The sequence below is a fragment of the Rhinopithecus bieti genome, unplaced genomic scaffold (assembly GCF_001698545.2).
Source record: "Rhinopithecus bieti isolate Rb0 unplaced genomic scaffold, ASM169854v2 scaffold_2254, whole genome shotgun sequence".
Classification (NCBI taxonomy): domain Eukaryota; kingdom Metazoa; phylum Chordata; class Mammalia; order Primates; family Cercopithecidae; genus Rhinopithecus; species Rhinopithecus bieti.
The window spans coordinates 1,218,766-1,238,205 of NW_016803982.1; the positions used below are offsets into that span (position 1 = coordinate 1,218,766).

Sequence of the window (19,440 nt, forward strand, 5' to 3'; positions counted from 1 at the left end):
AAAAAAAAAAAAAAAAAAGTGTCTGAGGCTTGTAGTTCTTTCAGCTATAATCCTCTGTTTTTTTATATGGAAGCCCTATTTATGTGGTGGTGAGGTGTAGAAGGAAAGCATCTGTAGGCTTATGTTTAGGTCTGAGTGTTTAGTGAGCCTCTGCTCCTGGCCTGTGGCCTTTACAAGTACTCTCAGCTATCTGAGAAGAATCGAGGGCGCTGTCATTGGGTATTTTTCTTTCTTCACATGGGTTATGCTTTGGCAAAACCCTAATCAATTAGACTCTGGTGAAATAGCTGGCCTTGGGGACATATTTCAAAATGGTCACTTTGTCCTTCTCCCTGCATGAAGGAAACACGAGGGGATTTTTCTCTGAGAACACGATGAAGCTGCTGGAGGTAAAATTTAAGAAAGTGTGGGCTTCTGCCAAGACTAGTCGCTTTCCTCAGATTTTTAAACTCTCAACCTAGTCCACATTGAGTCTTCAGTCATTCACCGATTACAGCTTAAGTGTTCCTACTGATACTGGCTTCATCTGTAGGACCGGGCCCTGGATTTCTCTGCCATTTACATGTGATTCTCTGTACCCACCTGTCTCTCCAGTTTGGGAAAAGCAGTTGTTCCTATGATCTCAATTACCTGATAGATCTAAGCAGTGTTGTTGATTTTTAGTTTATCCAGCCTTTTTATTGTTATGAGAATGGGAGTGACAACTTTGAAAACCTTTTCTTGTCGGACTAGAAACTGGAAGTCTGTAATTTTTCTGTTTCAGAACCAGGAACTAATCACAGGCTACACATTTCAGTTGATATCGTTCCACTGTATTCTACTTAATCTAGGAACAATCCAACTGAATTCAAACTTTTTAAAAAAATGTCATTGCCATTTCAATTATAGAACTTTTACATTGATTTCATCAGAGTGTTTTCTTATGGAAGAGACATCCTTTGGTGATATTGAAAAATAAATTCAAGAATATATTAAGTATTTGGTGGTGATTGTTACCCAATTCAGTATTCTAAAAAATTATTGAATTATGCAATTTAAATGAGGAAATTTTGCATAGTATACAAATTATATCTCAATAAGTTTATGTTTTAAAGCAGGTATTGGATATATAACTAATCTCGAGAAATTCATTTTCTGTGAAAGATACAAAACAAGTTTTTCAATTGCAGGGTTAAAGAAGTGCATTAGTATAAATAGGAGCACATTAGTACTGCTTCTTTTCACTTAAATTTAGATTCAGTTGTGCTAGATGTTATGTTGAATTTGCTTAAATTACCTTTATCAGCCCTCATGATAACTTTGTGGGGTATGTTTTATTATCTTAATGCTGCATGTGAAAAACAGAGATTTCAGGAATAATGTAATTAAGATCACATGGCTCCTAACAAGCTAGAATTTATTTAAACAGTTTTTCTCTGATTATAATATTATTTGTAGCTAATGAATGTTATCGCTCCTGCATTTCTACAGAGCAAGTTATCTAAGTCAGAAATCCCAGAGATCTATGCATCGCCAGCCTGCTGCCCAGGCCTGTGATTGGGCCACCCCAAGGCCCCACACTGATGCTGTGCTAGAGATGGCCATTTTTTATACCTCATGGTCAAGTCCTCCCTCAAGGACAATCATCCTTCAAAGTCAAGTAACTTTGAGGCAGTCAGTAAGTAGAACTGTTAATATGTAATTGGACATAGATGTAACTTGGCATTTAATTAGAAAAAAATGTTGAGTAAACATAAAAAAGGATTTTGATAACCACCCATTCTAAGGTATTTAAAATTGTTAAAAATCATGCCATTTCTTAACTACATAGGCCTGTGCCACTAAATTCTAATTCAAGGTTCCAGTTCAGGAAGAGCAAGCAGAATTCACCTGTGTGAAAACCCAATAAATCTGTAGTTGCTGCCTGTGGTTGTGTGTAAGGGATTGTGAGGCCAAGAGTGGTCGGTAACTGACGAACTATGTCTACCATGCTTGGTGTTGGCAGTAGCAGCACTCAGGCCCTGTGATTGCTAACCCTACTCAAAGTGAGAGCACGAATCATAAAATGTGGACAGAGATTCAATTAGATATTTTCTTGTTTGTGGGTTCCGAGTTTTGACTCATATTGTTTTATGAGCACCACAGCTCATATGATTTTGGAAAGTTATTTCCAAACAAAAAGTTGACAAAAATATTTAGAAGAAATGGTGAGACAGAGCTCTTTTAGGGATAATTTATTAATCTCATAATAAACCCAGGTTGTGCTTGGAATGAGTAACACAGAGAACTTGGCAAGAATTTATAGTTAGAAGTTCTCAGTGAAATAACTACAGGATGACATTCAAAAGGATTAAAAACAATGAGTTCAGTAAGGTCTCTAACTCCTACAAAACACCCTGTACTAGAGAACCTAGTTAAAGCCCCATAAATGTTATTGTGGAGAAAATCAGAAGGCTTGCTTACCTCTTTGCCAAGTAGTTTAAGACTAAAACATATTTATTAATTAAAAATATTACTACATCTATTTACCTAATTAATGTATTTGTAAGCTTTAAACCAACAAGTTTATATCTATATATACAAAAACATATATGCATGTCTCTATGGCATGGTCCATGAAAACTTTATTAAAAGAATTGCTGTAGCATTTCATCAATCAGGCAATATCCCTGTCTAAGGGATTTAGGAAATAGTCACTGTGAAATTGACGAAGAATAGTACAGTACTTATGAGGTATAGAAAACATGTTATAATGTAGGAAACAAAATGTACATTATTCTTCTTTATAATCAACATAGAATTCTCTACAATCTTTCAGAAAAGTGAAAACTCATGGATAATTGTTTTGCCTGTGGGAGGTGAATATGAAAGGCATAAAATTCACTTAAATTATATTTGTGAATTGGAGTTTTAATACTTACAAATCAAAATTGTAACTTTTATAATTTAAAAGCAAAATTTACAAATAACAATATATCCCAAACAGAGAGGACAGTAAATTACTTGATTATTTCAAAGCCCATTAATACTCTCGGGCCTATACAGCTGTTTTGAAAAGTATATCTTCAGTGAAATAAGTGATTATTAAAAGATTTTTTTTTAAATCATGTTTAGTGCCAGAAAGATTGAAAAACTGAGGAAGGCTGGCGAGAATTATCTGATAGGTATTTCTCAAGTAATCTGAAAATTTATTGTGACACATCCAGATCCTTAAAAGCAATTATGTTTTATCTTAGGGTTGAAGTCTTTAGGTACAAATTTTCTGGCTGGGAGTTAGAAAAAAAAAAAAAAACAAATAAAAGAAACTCCACAACAACAAAACATTTATTTGTGTTAGCTTGAATATATCGGAAAATATTGCTTCATTTAGCGCTATCCTTTCTTCCTTCCTGAGCTATTTTGATGGACCTGCCATCATCCTGTGCTTCAGCTTGTTGGCTTCTTGGCCAACAGTGGTTGCCATCTGTTTCTGCAATTTCACTTTGCTATGTTTTGTTCATTAACATCAGGACTAACATCTGCTGATTTGATCACCATTTGTTTCCATCTCTGCTACAACTATTTAAGACCCTGCTTAATATGTCTTTGCTAATAATTCAGGAACCTTCTCACCTTTCTAAAACTAAATTACTGTATTTTCCTATATAAACTTCATTGTCTCTAAGAGATTTACTTATGGCTTCTTATGCAGGAAATGTTTATCTATGTATTTCATTTGTGATTCCGGAGTGGTAATGAAAATACATCATAGATATTCACTCAACACTTAACAAATGTGCCAGGATCAGTTGTGGGCACTGACTGTATATCCATAAACATAATATATACCTCTGCACTCAGGATCTCATGCTCTGGTGGAGGGAGATGATGATCAATCAATGACTCAGGTGATGTCTACTATGAATTTTCCTTGAGAATAGTAATGAAAACATAATTAACGACTTCTTAGAGAAAAACATATTATATCTTGTGTTCACATTGGTTATTTCAGTCATTCTTGATAGCATGCCCCACATGCAGAACATTGCTGTCGGTGTTTGGACTAAGGGAGGCAAGATGGCGCAGTTCCGGGTTCTTCACCGTCAACGTTCCCGTGCCCGGGAAAGACACGGGTTGACTGCGCAGGCGCAACCCGACCTCCGACGGAGAAAACCGGAACCCGCCTAGCCACGCCTACCGCCCCGCCCCGGCCTGCCTATGTCCCGCCCACTGCCCGCCCACTCCCGGGCCCAGGACATAAAAGCGGCTCCAGGCGGGCACGCGGTGCGAACTTCCTTGGCCCCTGCTCGTGTGCGGACCCAGGAACGTCGCCCAAGAACACCGAGCGACTTCGTCGGCCTCCACCGCCGAGACCGGTGAACCTCGCCCCTCCTTCACATTGGCAAGTGAATAAAGTTTTTTTTGCCTTGCCTACTTGNTGTCGGTGTTTGGACTAAGGGAGGCAAGATGGCGCAGTTCCGGGTTCTTCACCGTCAACGTTCCCGTGCCCGGGAAAGACACGGGTTGACTGCGCAGGCGCAACCCGACCTCCGACGGAGAAAAACCGGAACCCGCCTAGCCACGCCTACCGCCCCGCCCCCGGCCTGCCTATGTCCCGCCCACTGCCCGCCCACTCCCGGGCCCAGGACATAAAAGCGGCTCCAGGCGGGCACGCGGTGCGAACTTCCTTGGCCCCTGCTCGTGTGCGGACCCAGGAACGTCGCCCAAGAACACCGAGCGACTTCGTCGGCCTCCACCGCCGAGACCGGTGAACCTCGCCCCTCCTTCACATTGGCAAGTGAATAAAGTTTTTTTTGCCTTGCCTACTTGCCTTTTCTCTGGCATTTGCTCTGGGGGTCGCATTAAAGCAAATCAGTGGGTACTGAAGATAACTGTGCAAAACAAAAGCAAACGAAGTTACGCTCTCTTGGAGCTAATATTCTAACAGAGGGACATAAAAATAAACTAGTAAAAATACAAACTTTCTTACATAAATTATGTGATAAAAAAAGATAAATTTGTAAAATTAAGTGCTAAAACTTGCTATGTTTTAGAAAAGGGGGCAGGGAAGTGATGAAATGAAAACACTTCGATATACGGGGGTCAGGAATAGCCTCTTAGAGAAGGCGACATTTGAGCAGAGACCTAAAGGAAGTGAGAGAAGAGAAGCAAGCATCATGGGAAATGGAGAGTTCTGGACAAAGACAGACAGCTGAGCAGGAGCACCAGTGTGTTCTCAGAACAGGGAGGGAGAGCAGCAGAGTTGGGATAGGAAGACTGATAGGAGAGGAGGGCGTAGTCACTGTCATAGTGAGAACGTAATATTTTTTCCTGGAGTGGGATGGGAAAGTATTGGAAGATTTTGAATAGAAATGTGATATAATCTGAACCTTGTTTTTAAAAGAAGATACTATGTAGAGATTAGATTAGAGGTGGAAAGAGGGGAAGCAGGGCAAGCAGTTAGCAAACTTACACAGTAATCTAAGCCAGAGTCCAATCATGGCTTGGACTAAGGTAGTAGCAGTTGAAGTGGTAGGAAGAAATTAAATTATATTATGAAGATGGAACTGTCAGAAATTCATGACAGAATGGTGTGTGTGTGTATGTGTGCATGCACATGCATGTGTGTGTATACATAGAGAAAGAGACAAAGACAAGGGTGTCTCTAAAATTGTTGACCTGAGAAACTGAAAAGTCACTACTGGAACCGAGTGAAAAGGGGGAGGTTTAAACATGAATAGGTTTTGGTTGGGGGATATCTAGAGTTCAGTTTTAGACAAGGATTTGACACATCTATGAGACATTCAGTGGAGATTTTGTGATGTGCACAATGTGTTTTCTGAAGTATCTCAAAGATACTACATATGTGTTTTCTGAAGTATCTCAAAGATACTACATATGTAATGTGTTTTCTGAAGTATCGTAAAGATGCTACTTGCTCCTTAGCAAGGCCTGCTCTTCTTAAAAATATTTCCTAAGCCTCAGTTTTAAAGTTCTTAGAAATTTAGCAATAAAAACAGTAACAGCAAGACCTACATAACTTTGACTCATTGTTTCCCTTTCTTAGTTGACTCAGACCACTCTTTTTCTTTGGGGTTCCTATAAATATTTAATCAAACATCAGTATTCCCTGGGGTACAGCTTGGATATGCTGACTTGGAATGTTAATGGAGAAATATTCACAACTCCAGTGTAAGATTGCTGTAGATTCAACATATGAGAAAGTTATTGAACTATTATTGTATCATAGCTTTTCAGTAGATATTGCCAGGAAGTAGAGTAGACCATCACAAACCAGAAAGGTTTTCTTTTATTCCAGAAAAGGAAACAAAAGAAACCCAAGTTGAAAAACTTCTGCACTACTGGTATTATGGAAAATCCTCCTGAGAAACTAGAAAATAATAAACAATGTCCAATAATGATTGTACTTTTCACAGGTAATAGTGGTTTATTAATCTTATAATAGACCTAAATAATAGTCAACTTGACATTAAAACAAACAGGGATATTTAACTATCAAATTGAACTTATAGTGTTTTTTTCTCCAGGCAAAATTAATTTCCTAACCTTTGACATTGGATTTTCATCTGTCTTCTGTGTGCATGTAGATCAGTCATTAAGAATCAGAAATGTAAACTCTGATTTTAGGTAGCAGCTGGGTGTTTTCTGAACACTTGCAGATTTGGTAGGAGGGGTAAATATGGCATGGCCTAATAAGAAGCTATTTTGATAAATTTTTTTAAGAAAATGGGAAACTGAAAGCTCATTTTATTCTACTTTTAAATATTTAAGCTGCATCAAACTCCCACAGCTCATTCAGTTTATATTTTGGTTAATTTTTGTTGTAAACTGAATGGCAATTATTGTTCACAAATTTATGCATAACATTTTACAGGATGTCACTAGGAGCTGGAAAAAAGAGCCAGAGATAAAGATGAAAAACACATATTTTCAGGTTTCTTTATTACAACTATAGACTCTTTTTTACAACAAAGAAAAAGCTATTTTCTTAGTAGATGTTCTCACACCATGAAGGACAGTACTAATGCATTAGGAATATGTCATCTATGATTAATGCTGATGATTCAGTGAAACACAGCAAGATACTGAAATAATGGGATTTTTCTGCCTTTTAGGAATGCAATAATCTTAACACATGGTTCATGGAACATTTTAATATGAGTGCTATGTTTTTTATTTTTAGTAGTTATTTAACATCATAATGTAATGAGTTCTGTATAAATAATGAAACACACATACGTATAACTCTTCTTTTTCTAAACTGAAATCACATACACATATGGAAGTTCAGTCAGTTTATTTAATTAAACTAACTTAGAAATTGCCAGTGAATTGGGAGCTCCCTCTGTACCTTAAGCTTTCATTCAGGGTTAAACACCTTTCTGAAGATGATAAAAGTAGCCTGAGGGTCTGCTTCTAGAGGATTACAAAAACTGTTTTCTGAAACTAATATCTGAGATAATTTTTTGTTGCTGTTGTGCCAGAAAAAAAAAAAAAAAAAACAAAACAAAAAACCTTGAATTCATGACCAGGTCCTTTATACGCTCATGACAATCCATGTGGTTTTATGATGTAGTTATTTTTTCACATTTTAGGTGCTTGTCTTTCCTAATCTTATAAAATCACAGAGTTTAAACCATAGTCCAAGTGAGTCTTACAAAAAATTAGATTTTAAGAATATTTTGTGTTTTCTTATTGTTGATTATCCAGATTCAATGATGCTACCTGCATATAATTGTAATATTTTCATGTCTCAAGCCTGTGTCCCTAAAAATATTTCTTTTCTTAAAATTTTATGAACACATGTCTTCAGTGTAATTTCGTTGTCGTGATTTGTTTTTCACTTCATGTACGTGTCTTTGGGGAATACAGATCCTACCTGCCTCCTAAAATAGGCTAGTCCTACCTAGGCGAGTACAGCATTTTATGGAAATTGATAGTTCTGATGGACTTACAAAATAATGCTGGTTAAAAATGGTTAAATAAAAATGTAATAATGTAGAATTGAACATATGCCTTCTTCAAGTATTCTTAAAAGTTGTAGTTGGAAATGAGTTTCAGTAAAAATATATTTTATTCACTTATACATGAACAACTTTCAAAGAAGAGTAATTTGATGGGGTCCTCCATCTTATTAAACAGATTGAAAATCAGGTACTAGTTGTATTTTTTTAAAAGAGAGTTTAAAAAAATAAAACTTGATTTATCAATATTGCTTAATGTTCACGGTTACAATTGATGGTTGAATTAATAAATGGTTCTTAGAAAATTTAAGACTACTAAAACGGATTAAATGTGCATTTTCTTCGTATTTTAGTGTGAAATACAGAGAAGATGCAAAATGAAAAAACATCACAAGGCCAATCTTGGGATTTATTTACCAGGCCTTTTCTGACATCAACGTATCAAGATAGTCACATTTTTGAGCACAAATTCCATAGCAGTTACTTTACCTACATCATCTTGTTTAGTCCCCAACAGCATTGGCAACAGGAAGGTGGTATTATCTCTGTTATATGAATGGATAAATGAATGGGAAGGCTAAAAGAGAAGCTAAGTAATGTATTTAAGTTACAGAAATAATAAGTGCAAAACCTGGGTTTCGAATTCAGTTCTGACTCCAGAGTATAGATGGGAAAGTGTGACAGTGATCCCAGATCATTAGGAAACATTGTTGCCTGCGTAGCCACTAGCCCCCAATCTCTCCTCCTAGGGGGAGCCCAGCTAGTAAGGCAGTTCTATGTGGTTGTGAGCCAGGTAGACATTGGCAGGATCCATTTTTATCCAGGCCCAAGGCCTTATCTTATTTTTCAGGTAGTCGATGCCTGCCCAGAAATCCCTCAGCATGGCCCTGGATTTGAGTTTTTTGAAATATTTATTCTGTCAATACTAACTCAAGGTCACTGGTGGAAAAATATGAAGGTAGGTTGTTCATATCCTAAAGATAAAGTATTCCAACTAATGGAGTAACTAAGACCAGGAAAACAATGTGAATTGCACACGCAAGATGCAATTAACTGGCCTGCTCTTTCTACCTTAGTAGATGGACCCAAGGTTGATAATCAAAGACATTAAAATGTTTTCTCTTTTTTTCTTGGTTTGGATTCACTACTTATTGCATTCCTATTCATAACAAGGATCTCATTTACTTTAAATATTTAAAATGAGCTTTTGATACATGGCTGAGATCTGACCAGTGACTTGAGTTTCAATTATACGGTGTTAGAAGTATTTTAATAGTAAATGAATATGATACGTCACAAAGACAGTTCAGTATTTATTGGAACCCTTTATAATTCTGACATAAAATATAGATTTAACCTATATGCTATAGGTTAATTCCTTTGTCAGGAATCCTGAATGCTTTATCAGGAAAACTGAGTGCTGATTTGGAGAGATACAAGGGTACAAATGATCTGGGTAATAAGCAGCTGCACAAACTTTTTTTATAGCCTAACATGTTAATTCTGAAAGCCTCTTTACCAGTTCATTTATTTATAACTCCAAAGAGACAATACACAAACAGCCATTCATATCAACTGCTGGCAGTACTCAGCTGATATGCTTTTGTTCGCACATCTGGGTAGATTGTTTCCATGAGAACTTTTAAGTAGAAAGTTCATGCATAAAGGAGCTTCTGTATAGCATTAATGTATCCAAGCTTTTCATGTAGACCTTGTCTCTTAAGAAATATGGGTTTGTGTAGGAAAACATTCTTTCCGGTTTTTTCGTCTGTTTGCTGGAAGCCTAACTTGGATAAAATGATGCAGAGCCTTTAGAGCTTTCTTCATATTTATGCAAGATAAAATATCTAAGTCAGACAATAAATAAGGTTTTATGTTGTTTAGTTTTTCTTTCTCCAGGACAGAGAGGTCAACTATCTTCATAGGGTACTTAAGGCAAAATGAGGATAGGACTTTTTGTCTTTGTAACCCAGTTCCTTAAGCTTTTGTGAAACCCAGCATGCCTAGCTACCTAATATTTAAAATGCAAATTTGCACTTTTAGATAACGGATGAATTGTTGTGATCTACTTTATAAAGAATATCCTACAAGTTAGACATTCGTATAAAAGATGTTGTCTTTTAATGTATCACTCTTAGGGTGGCAGAGTGTGCAACACCTTTATTCTAGAATATGGCAGTATTCAAAGCTTTGCTGGAAATTCTCTTTTGTAATTGTTACTCTGCAGCATTTTAAATACTTTTCATAGTGTCAAACCTTAACATTTTGAGAAACGTAATGAGAAACAACAAACCTTAACATTTGAGAAAGAATTTTTGCAAACAATCAAATACTTTTAGATCTAAACCGGCTGCGTAAAATAGAAAAGCATAATTTAAAACCATGTATTAATTAGAAATATGTATTTAGCATGTTCTGTAACCATGATGGAGCAATTTACATCAAACAAGCATTGGAATGAGAAGAATTACTCTAGTCCTTTTATACCTGTTGTTCCACCATAATTGTTACTAGCATCACTTCTTACAATGGTTCTCTTTGATTGTCAAATCTTATGGTCACCCTACTAACTGGTGAAATTAGAGAAAAGTATTGGTCCACTCATTTTTCACTCAGTCACTACTCTGGACATTAACTAGGCTACATCATTTCTTTTCCCCTGAGGTCCACCCCATAGGCAGTATAGCTGCCCATGGTAGCTAAGCCTGTGGAACTCGGGGTGGTCTCCTTCAAAGGCTGACTTGGCTAAATTGGCCTAATATCTTCCACTAGCTTATCTCTTGCTGTTCATCCTTAGCTAAAGGTGGAGCTGATTTGTTTCATCTCTGCCCTTCTCAGTTTCTGTTTCACCAGGAGTCTGAAGAGTGTGTTTTGCTTTCAGGGAGCCTTCCTAATCTTCAACAGACCCCTGAAGACCCCAATTTGAACTAAGCTGGAGAATCAATGGTTTATATTGCCTCTTCCCACCCTAGTATAATTTCGAGGGTTTGTTGTTTTTGCTGTTGTTGTTGTTTAATTATGGCCACTTTCTCTCCTGTGGGTTTCATCTTCTGATCTTTCTCAAACCTGCAGCCCTTACAGTGCTGGCTTGCTTTACTGGCATGTTGGTTAGACCCCACCTAATTTTCCCATGTCTGCCACATGTTGTCTTAGTCTATGTGGGCTGCTATAACAAAATACCCCAGACTGGACAGCTTGTAAACAACAATTTATTTCTCACTGCCCTGGAGGCTGGGAAGTTTAAGATCGAGGTGCTGGCAGATTTGGTAGTTCATTAAAGCCGGTTTCCTGGTTCATAGATGGCACTTTCCAGCTGTGTCCTCACATGGTGGAAGGGGCAAGGCAGTTTACTGGGGTCTCTTTTATTTTTATTTTTTTGAGACAGAGTCTCACTCTGTTGCCCAGGCTAGAGTGCAATGGTGCAATCTTGGCTCAATGCAACCTCCGTCTCCTGGGTTCAAGCGATTCTCCTCTCTCAGCCTCCCAAGGAACTGGGATTACAGGTGCATGCCACCATGCCCAGCTATTTTGTGTGTGTGTGTGTATGTGTGTGTGTGTTTTAGTAGAAATGGGATTTCACCATGTTGCCCAGGCTGGTCTTGAACTCCTGAACTCAGGCAATCCACCCACCTTGGCCTCCCAAAGTGTTAGATTACACGCTTGAGCCGAACGTACCCAGCCCCTGGGGCCTCTTTTATAACAGTATTAATTCCACTCATCAGGGTGGAATCACCTCTCAATGACTCTACCTCCTGATACTATCGCATTGGTGATTTGATTTCAACATAGGAATTTGGGGTAGACATAAACAACTCAGACCATAACACATGGCTTAGATATATTTGTTCCAAAAATCTATTCCTTCTACATTCTGTCCTGTGCTGTGAAACGCAGATGTAACATTAGGGGTTATGCTTTAATATGTTAACCCTCCCTGATGGCTTGTTGGCACTTGGTAAGGGAAAGATGGTTTTCTATAGAAGATGCCTTGATCCACTGTAGTAAATGTATTGGAATATTGCGGAACCCATAAGAGATGTTTTCAAGGAGGCAGCTGCCTCTTCAAAAAGACCCTGAAAATTTTAAACAAATATAAATCCACACTCTGAAATTTTGTCGTTACCAACTTCTCTCTAATGGAAAATCTATCAAAATTATTATAATGCTCTAGTTAAATATTATCTTTTTTCATTTACAGTACACTTCTTTTACATTATTTCTCTACATATATGCAAAGACTAAAAAGCACTCTCACAATTGAAAACCTTAGAATGCTTCCTAGCCCCGTTTTTTTTGACATTTTCCTGTAATAAATAATATTATAAAACTAACCACTGAATCCATGTAAAGTCCAAATAAAAGACTAGCCTTTATCTATAATTTTATGTAGGTAACTTAAATTATTAGAACAAGTTACCTCATCATTTTGCAATTTTAGTTAATTAAATCAGACTTCATTGCACATGTGTCTGTTTATGAAATAGCAGGGTGTTTTATCTACTACAGAATGCCAGAAGTAATGAGATGGCTTACTTGTAGATAATTAATCCTTTCATTCTTTATAAATAGTAGCAATAACAGCATGAGTCTTGGCATTTCTAGGTAGTAAAAAGTGCTTAAAAATGGTATTGGTTGCCTCACTACTGAGAATGGGTAGCTGTTTTCCTTGCAGCAAATAATTTAATGTTGACTGGCAATTTAGATGAGAATCTAGTGTTTGCATTTCTGATGCCTTATCTGGTTCTACTTTGCCCTTTACTTATGGTAAATGGCCCTGTATTGTCATCAAAGTGAATGTCTACATTGTGCCTGGTTTTCTTGTCATTTTCTTTTCCTCAGTAATCAGTTCTATGTAAAGCTGTTTTGTTTTTGTTTTTGCTTTTATTTTTCCATAGGGTGTACTAACTTTGATTGTATGATAGAAATGAGAGAGACCATCCCCTTTTGCCTTCAACCTATTTAGTATTTGTCTTTATCTGCTGCATTTTAAAATACCTTCTTTCTGTTTCAACTTCAGTCCTTTACCATTCTGTCCCAGCTTCTATAAGGTTGTGCATTGGAAAAACAAACAAATAAACAACACATCAGGTTTGGGAATGATGGGGACCTGATGTAAATCATGGCGCCCAGGGGAAGTTATTTGAACTCTCTGTTCCTTGGTTTTCTCTTCTGTAAAACAGGGCTAATAACAAGGCCTCTTTTGAAGTTTGTTAAGGGAAATTCAGTGAGATAAAGGAAGTAAAACATCTGTTCGTTTCGCCTTTGTGGGAGCAATGAAAAGGGCAAATGTCAGTAAACAGCCATAGTAAATGTCAGTCCCATTTATTTGTTTACTTACGAGATGTGTATCATACTTGATATTGTTCTAAGCACTTTACATATATCAACCTATTTAATTTTCATAACTGCCCCAAGAATTAGGTCCTACTCATTTCTCCATTTTTATGCTTGTGAAAATAGAACCACCAAACAGTGCAGCATCTTGCTGAAGGCCGCATCATTGCCTAGGTGGGATGGGAGCCAGGAGGTCTGACTCTGGAGCTCATGCCTCCAATCACACCACAACCCCTCCTTGCTGGACTTGCACTCTCTTTATTCCCTGCTTAGGGAAAGGGTTTAAGGTGACAAGCTCTCTTGTCTGATTCGCCCGTGGCTGCTCTCGTGGCTACTACTCCTTTCCTTTGGCTCTCGGCTTTGGAATTCCATCACATCATGGCCATTTCTCCAGGAAAGTCTCTGTCACTTTGTGGCAGGTGTGGTGTGTGATATGTAGCAAAAGCTGGCCTTTGCAGAGCTGGGGAAAATGAATTCTCCTCTTCCAGGGAGGGCTTATCCATTAGAGGTACTGTCATTCTTCTGGAATCACTGTACCCCTTGGTGGCCTGATAAGAGGTAATTTATTCATTTCAATGGAGATACTCTGAAAGTAGAACTGGCATTTACTAGAATTATCATTGTTTCCAGAAATGCCTAACAAATTTAAGTGAGGTTATCAGCATAGTAATACTGGAGATATATCGCTAGTCTGGTTTTGTACTTATCCTATTTTAATGCTTAGAAAACCCATTTGGTATTTAATTTAAAAGCCATCTCTTTGTTTTCACCACAACAAATGACCTCATTTTTTAGAAAATATCATTTGCTTTGGCTTTTAAAAGCATTGGCAAAATGTCTTTGATAACAGTGTTTTTTTGGATGCTATTTAGTGACCCTTCTGGCTCCATGCAGTTATGATTAAAATCAGAATCTAGGATGAGATGTCAGGTCTCTTATGCAGATTAGGCAGAGACAATTAAAGAGTGTGATTATAGCAGGCTAGAAATGTCAAGAAAATGCCACATCAAATATCACCATTCTGCACATATTATAGATAAGTGGAAAACTTCATTAGCAAGACAAGGACAGCTAGGAAATTTTGCTTTGAAAATGCAACTCCATTAAAAGAGAATATTTGTCTGCTGCATCTGGAAGCTTTCACTAAACAGAATAATTTAAAACCACAAAAAAGCACCCGATTTTTGTTAACCTGTTTAAATCTCCCTGTTTTGGAAGAGATGTGAGTGGAGTTAATCACAGAGTCCTAGAAAGATGAACCAATTATTGCAGAAGCTGGCTTGGCTGATTTTTCTCTCAAATGGAAATTTTAGTTCACTAACATTTTCTTTCCTGTTGGGAAAATTATATGCTAGTTTTTTTTTTTTTTTTTTACATTGAGAAATGGCTGCTTTACATTACTGAAGTTTATAGTTAGCTGATATTTAACTGATCTTATGATTTAGTAAGCATGTAAGTTAAAACCCAAATTCAAATGGACTTATATAAAATGGGAGTTTATTGGCACACGTTAAGGTAGAGTCCAATGATGATTCAGTGGTTCTAAGATGATACCAGGGAACATTTTTTGTTTTTGTTTGTTTTTCATTTTTGCCAATCTGCCGTCTGTGCTGTTGGCTGCATCCCAGGGATCGCTCGGTTTCCATGTGCAAGATTGCTGCCAAGAGTTCCTGGGGTCATCTGCTCTCTTGTCCAGCTCAGAGACACTATCCTATTAAAAACAAAAAGAAAGAAAGCAAAGAGGGAAGAAGGAGGAGTAGAGAGGAAAATGCTGGGCCCTTTCTCTGACTGGGTCATCTTAGGCCATTTGACTACCATGGCCAGGAAATTCTATGGCACAATTGGTTTAGGTTCAGATAAGAAGTCCACCCTTGAGCCTTTAAACCAATTTGGGATCAATCTGCCAATCTTTATAGCTGCTTCACGATGGGGGAGAAGTAGAAAAGATGATCAGGAAACAATCATTTGTTTTTTTCACTGCAACTCAGAAATGGCTATGTTTCAGAAAAGTCTGGTGTATTCATAAACAGGACTTTCCTGTTTAGGAATCTCATATATGATGTAGAAGTCAGGATTCTGGTTAACTTCAGGGAGGAGGGGAGTAGTGCCTGGATCCTGGCATGAGGGATTCTCATGTGTGTTGTTAAAGTTCTACTCCTTGATCTGATTGGTAGTTATGGGGATGTGTTCACTTTCTGCAAATTCTTGTATCTATCTATTCATGATTTACATACCTTTCTGTGTTAATTATGCTTCTATAAAGAAACTGCATGTAAAACTGACAGTAGGAAAGTTTATAAAGTTATTTGTGTACAGTAATTTACATGGATTGTAGTAATAGTATCCAAGGTTCTCAAGCTATGCACTGAGGCACTGCGGGGTACCACAGCAAACTCATAATGACACCATGGGCTAGTTTAGAATTCTGAAGGAAACACAGCAGTGTGCGGTATCTGCTGGTCATTGCATAAACTACCAAGTTGGGGTAGTTTACAGCTTTTCTGTGAGATAATGCTATCTTCCTTTCAATGATATCCTAACTCTACTAACATATTTTTGTTGTTGCCATTCTTGGCAATTGCTGTGATAAAAACCAAGTGCTGAATGAAAAATCAGTGAGGAACAGGAAATAAGGGTGATGGCACAGTGTCCAATCTGATTCTAAGATTTAAGAAGTTGTGCAGATGGACATCGCAGACTACTAGAGTGGGGAAGGAAGAAGCCGGGTGTGAGTGGAAAAACAATCTACTAGGTGCTGGTTCACTACTTGGGTACAATATGCCCATATAACAAACCTGCACACACCCCCTTCTATCTAAAATAAAAGTTGATTATTTTTAAAAAGTCAGTTGTACAGCACCCAATAGGAGCACACAGTCCATTTGTAATTATGGTTATTGAAGAATAAAACAAAAATATCATAGTATTCTTTTCAATCGGCTACTAAGTTGCTAGAACATCAATGCTTATTAAATTGCTTAAACAGAACTTATTAATAAGTGTTACTGTTTTATGTTCCTTCTGAAATACAAAGCAGATAAGGTATAGAGAAAAAACTGAGACATTAATAGTGCTGCAAATTGAGAAACTTTGGGAATCACTGGATTATACTATTTTGGGACTGATCAATTACCTTTCACTGAGTACTGAACAATCAGGTCAACACATTAATGAACTAAAAAAAAATCAATGACATATTGTATAATTCTCTGCTTTCTAAAGCAGAGCACATTTAATAAATGAAACATTTTCATTATAACCCAGGCTCATTGTTCTGAACACCAGTCATCACCCTGGACTTTAATGCAGGCAAATGCCTAAAGTTCCAAATGCTTCCCACAGAACCAGGCTGTGGTTGGCAGGCCCTGTGGCCCTCATGTGGCTTTGTGTGGCTATTGACATCAATATATTTTAGGCTGATATTTTCCACTTTGTCTAAGTGGATTTTGTTTTCTCCTGTCACAAAAACAGGATACAGTCATGGAAGGATCATGGGCTTTAGAAAACCTGCGTTAGAATTCTGGTTTTCACACCAGCTTTTTTTTTTTTTTATTTTAGTAAGTTCCATCTCCAAATCTCAGCATCTTTACTGTAAAAAAAAAGAGGCCAAAAAGGCCTATGTTTCAGCAGGAACGACTTTGCAAGAAACCTGGCAGGTGATAGACATTTAAACCCCTGTCAATACATGTTTTTTTGGTTTGGTTTTGTTTTTGAGACTGAGTCTTGCTCTGTTGCCCAGGCTGGTGTGCAGTGGCATGATCTCCGCTCACTGCAAGCGGCGCCACTGCAAGCTCCGCCGCCTCCTGGGTTCACACCATTCTCCTGCCTCAGCCTCCAGAGAAACTGGGACTACAGGCGCCCGCTACCATGCCCGGCTAATTTTTTTGTATTTTTAATAGAGACGGGGTTTCACCGTGTTAGCTAGGATGGTCTCGATCTCCTGACCTCGTGATTCGCCCGCCCGGGCCTCCCAAAGTGCTGGGATTACAGGCGTGAGCTACTTTGCTCGGCCAATACAAATATTTTTGATGTAACTCATCTGTGCTCAAGCCCATGGAGGCTAAAACCATGATTAAGACACAGCCCTGTTTTTAAGAAACTAAACCATGTAACAGAGGGAGTCGCAATGTCATGAACGAATGAGGCAGGAAGTGGACGATGGTGTCCTGGAGGTTTTGAGAGTGATGGGAAGAAGGAGGAACACAGAATGCCTTCTGGGTGAAGAGAATGGAGAAGGTGTTTTGAAGAAGGTGGTGTTCATGGTAGGGAGTCAGGCATGAGCAAATTTCACTAGGTGAAGGTGGATCTGAAGGTACTGAAGTGAGGAGTCAAGGGGGTTAGTGCTGGCTCCCGCTGGAGCCTGCAGCCAGGCCTGTGGGGTCACAGCACAAGGTAGAAGGTGAAAATAGTACCGTGAGAAGAGGCTAGAAACACAGCTGGGGCACAGGAGGCTGGAGTTCGGGCTTCGGTCTGTAGTTGAGGGTTCTGGGCAGTAACCAGGGAAGGTGTCAGTCATCTTGGAACGTGAACACCCAGACAGGGCAGTCAGGAAGCCGGGGCCACCTCAATCAACGCATCCCTTCATCTTCTCTCATCCTTTTTGCTTATTGTTTTACTCTTGCCACCCGGCTCGCCTGCCTCTCCGAGCCTCTCGTCTTTAGGCGTATTTCTTGGACGCATCTGTATTTCTCAGCTTTTACCTCAAGACATTTGGCTTCTATACCCATCACATCACACTCAGTGAGAAATCTCTTATTTCTGATCTGGGCCTGGACATACTTTCATTCAACAAGAATTTATTGGATATCTGTGTGTTACATTATGTGGGAATTTGATTTTGCATGTTATCCAAAGAAAAATTCTTTTTGTACTACCTGCGGTTCACCAGTTTTTTTTCCACTGTCCATGAGATTGTTTTTTAACTGGCTTATCAGAAAGCCTTGTATGACCAGGGCTGTCAGAGCAGCCCTGCAAGCTCAGTGCATTACTTCAAGAGGGATCATTCCTATAGTATGTGATGGGGACAGTGGCCCCTGGAGTTGTGCAATGTGTTTGCTCTGCTTCAGAGAGCAGAGATATATTGTATTAGGGTAATTATGTTTAAAATATTGTTATGCTGCATTGTAATTGAGTACAGGAACTTTTCAGTCATGAAAGCTAGTTTATATTAATATAAACTAGTCATATAGCTAGTTTAAATGTTTTGTGTGTTTTATGACAAACTAATACGAGAGGTATGCTGCATAGTCATGGTCCTGGGGAGTCCCAGGTCTGCCACTTATTAGCTGTGTGACCTTGAACAAGTTACTTAATGTCTCTGAGCCTCAGCATCCTCATCTGCAAGATGAAGAAAATGCTACGAAACTCTGAGAGTTCATGCAAAGATTAGCAACCATAGATGAGTTATAAAGGTGTGACTGTAAGAGGATCTTCAAATGGTAATAATTCAAATTTTACAAGGACTGACTTATTTCTGTATTCCCTATTTCTAGATATGGACTTATTCTCTCTTGACTGAGTAGTAGAGGCTAACACAAGTCAAAATGGATGAATAGGATACATATAATTTACTAACCAGATTTTAGGGTTGTCAATAATACATCATTCAAAGATTGCAATGAATTATATTGCACGAAATATTTGCATTCTAATAAGTAAAATAAACATCAGACCTTTAAAGGAAGATCTAAGGAAGCAGATATAATAGTGACTAGCAAATAAACTGAACAATATCAAATTGGGATTTCTTCATTGTGATGGCTAATACTGAGTGTCAACTTGATTGGATTGAAAGATACAAAGTATTGATCCTGGGTGTGTCTGTGAGGGTGTTGCCAAAGGAGATTACCATTCGAGTCAGTGGGCTGGGAAAGGCAGACCCGCCCTTAATCTGGGTGGGCACCATCTAATCAGCTGCCAGTGTGGCTAGAATATAAGCAGGCAGAAAATTGTGAAACGAGAGACTGGCCTAGCCTCCTAGCCTACATCTTTCTCCTGTGCTGGATGCTTCCTGCCCTCAAACATTGGACTCCAATTTCTTCAGTTTGGGGGCTTGGACTGGCTCTCCTTGCTCCTCAGCCTGCAGTTGGCCTATTTTGGAATCTTGTGATCATGTGAATTAATTCTTAGTAAATTCCTCTTTATATATATATATATATTTATT

General features: G+C 38.2%; 1 protein-coding gene across 11 annotated transcripts in view; it reads left to right on the plus strand.

The window, feature by feature from the left end:
• FGF14 (fibroblast growth factor 14) overlaps window positions 1–19,440 on the plus strand; it is a 726,201-nt gene that overhangs the window by 433,178 nt on the left and 273,583 nt on the right. For 3 of the 11 annotated variants that reach the window (XM_017861668.1, XM_017861659.1, XM_017861655.1), the window contains one exon: window positions 1,471–1,657. The exons of the other annotated variants lie outside the window; for them this stretch is intronic. In XM_017861668.1, the coding sequence (XP_017717157.1) occupies window positions 1,597–1,657 (61 nt within the window). In that variant the 5' untranslated portion in view covers window positions 1,471–1,596. The remainder of the gene's footprint in view (window positions 1–1,470; window positions 1,658–19,440) is intronic. 11 annotated transcript variants of the gene reach the window in all.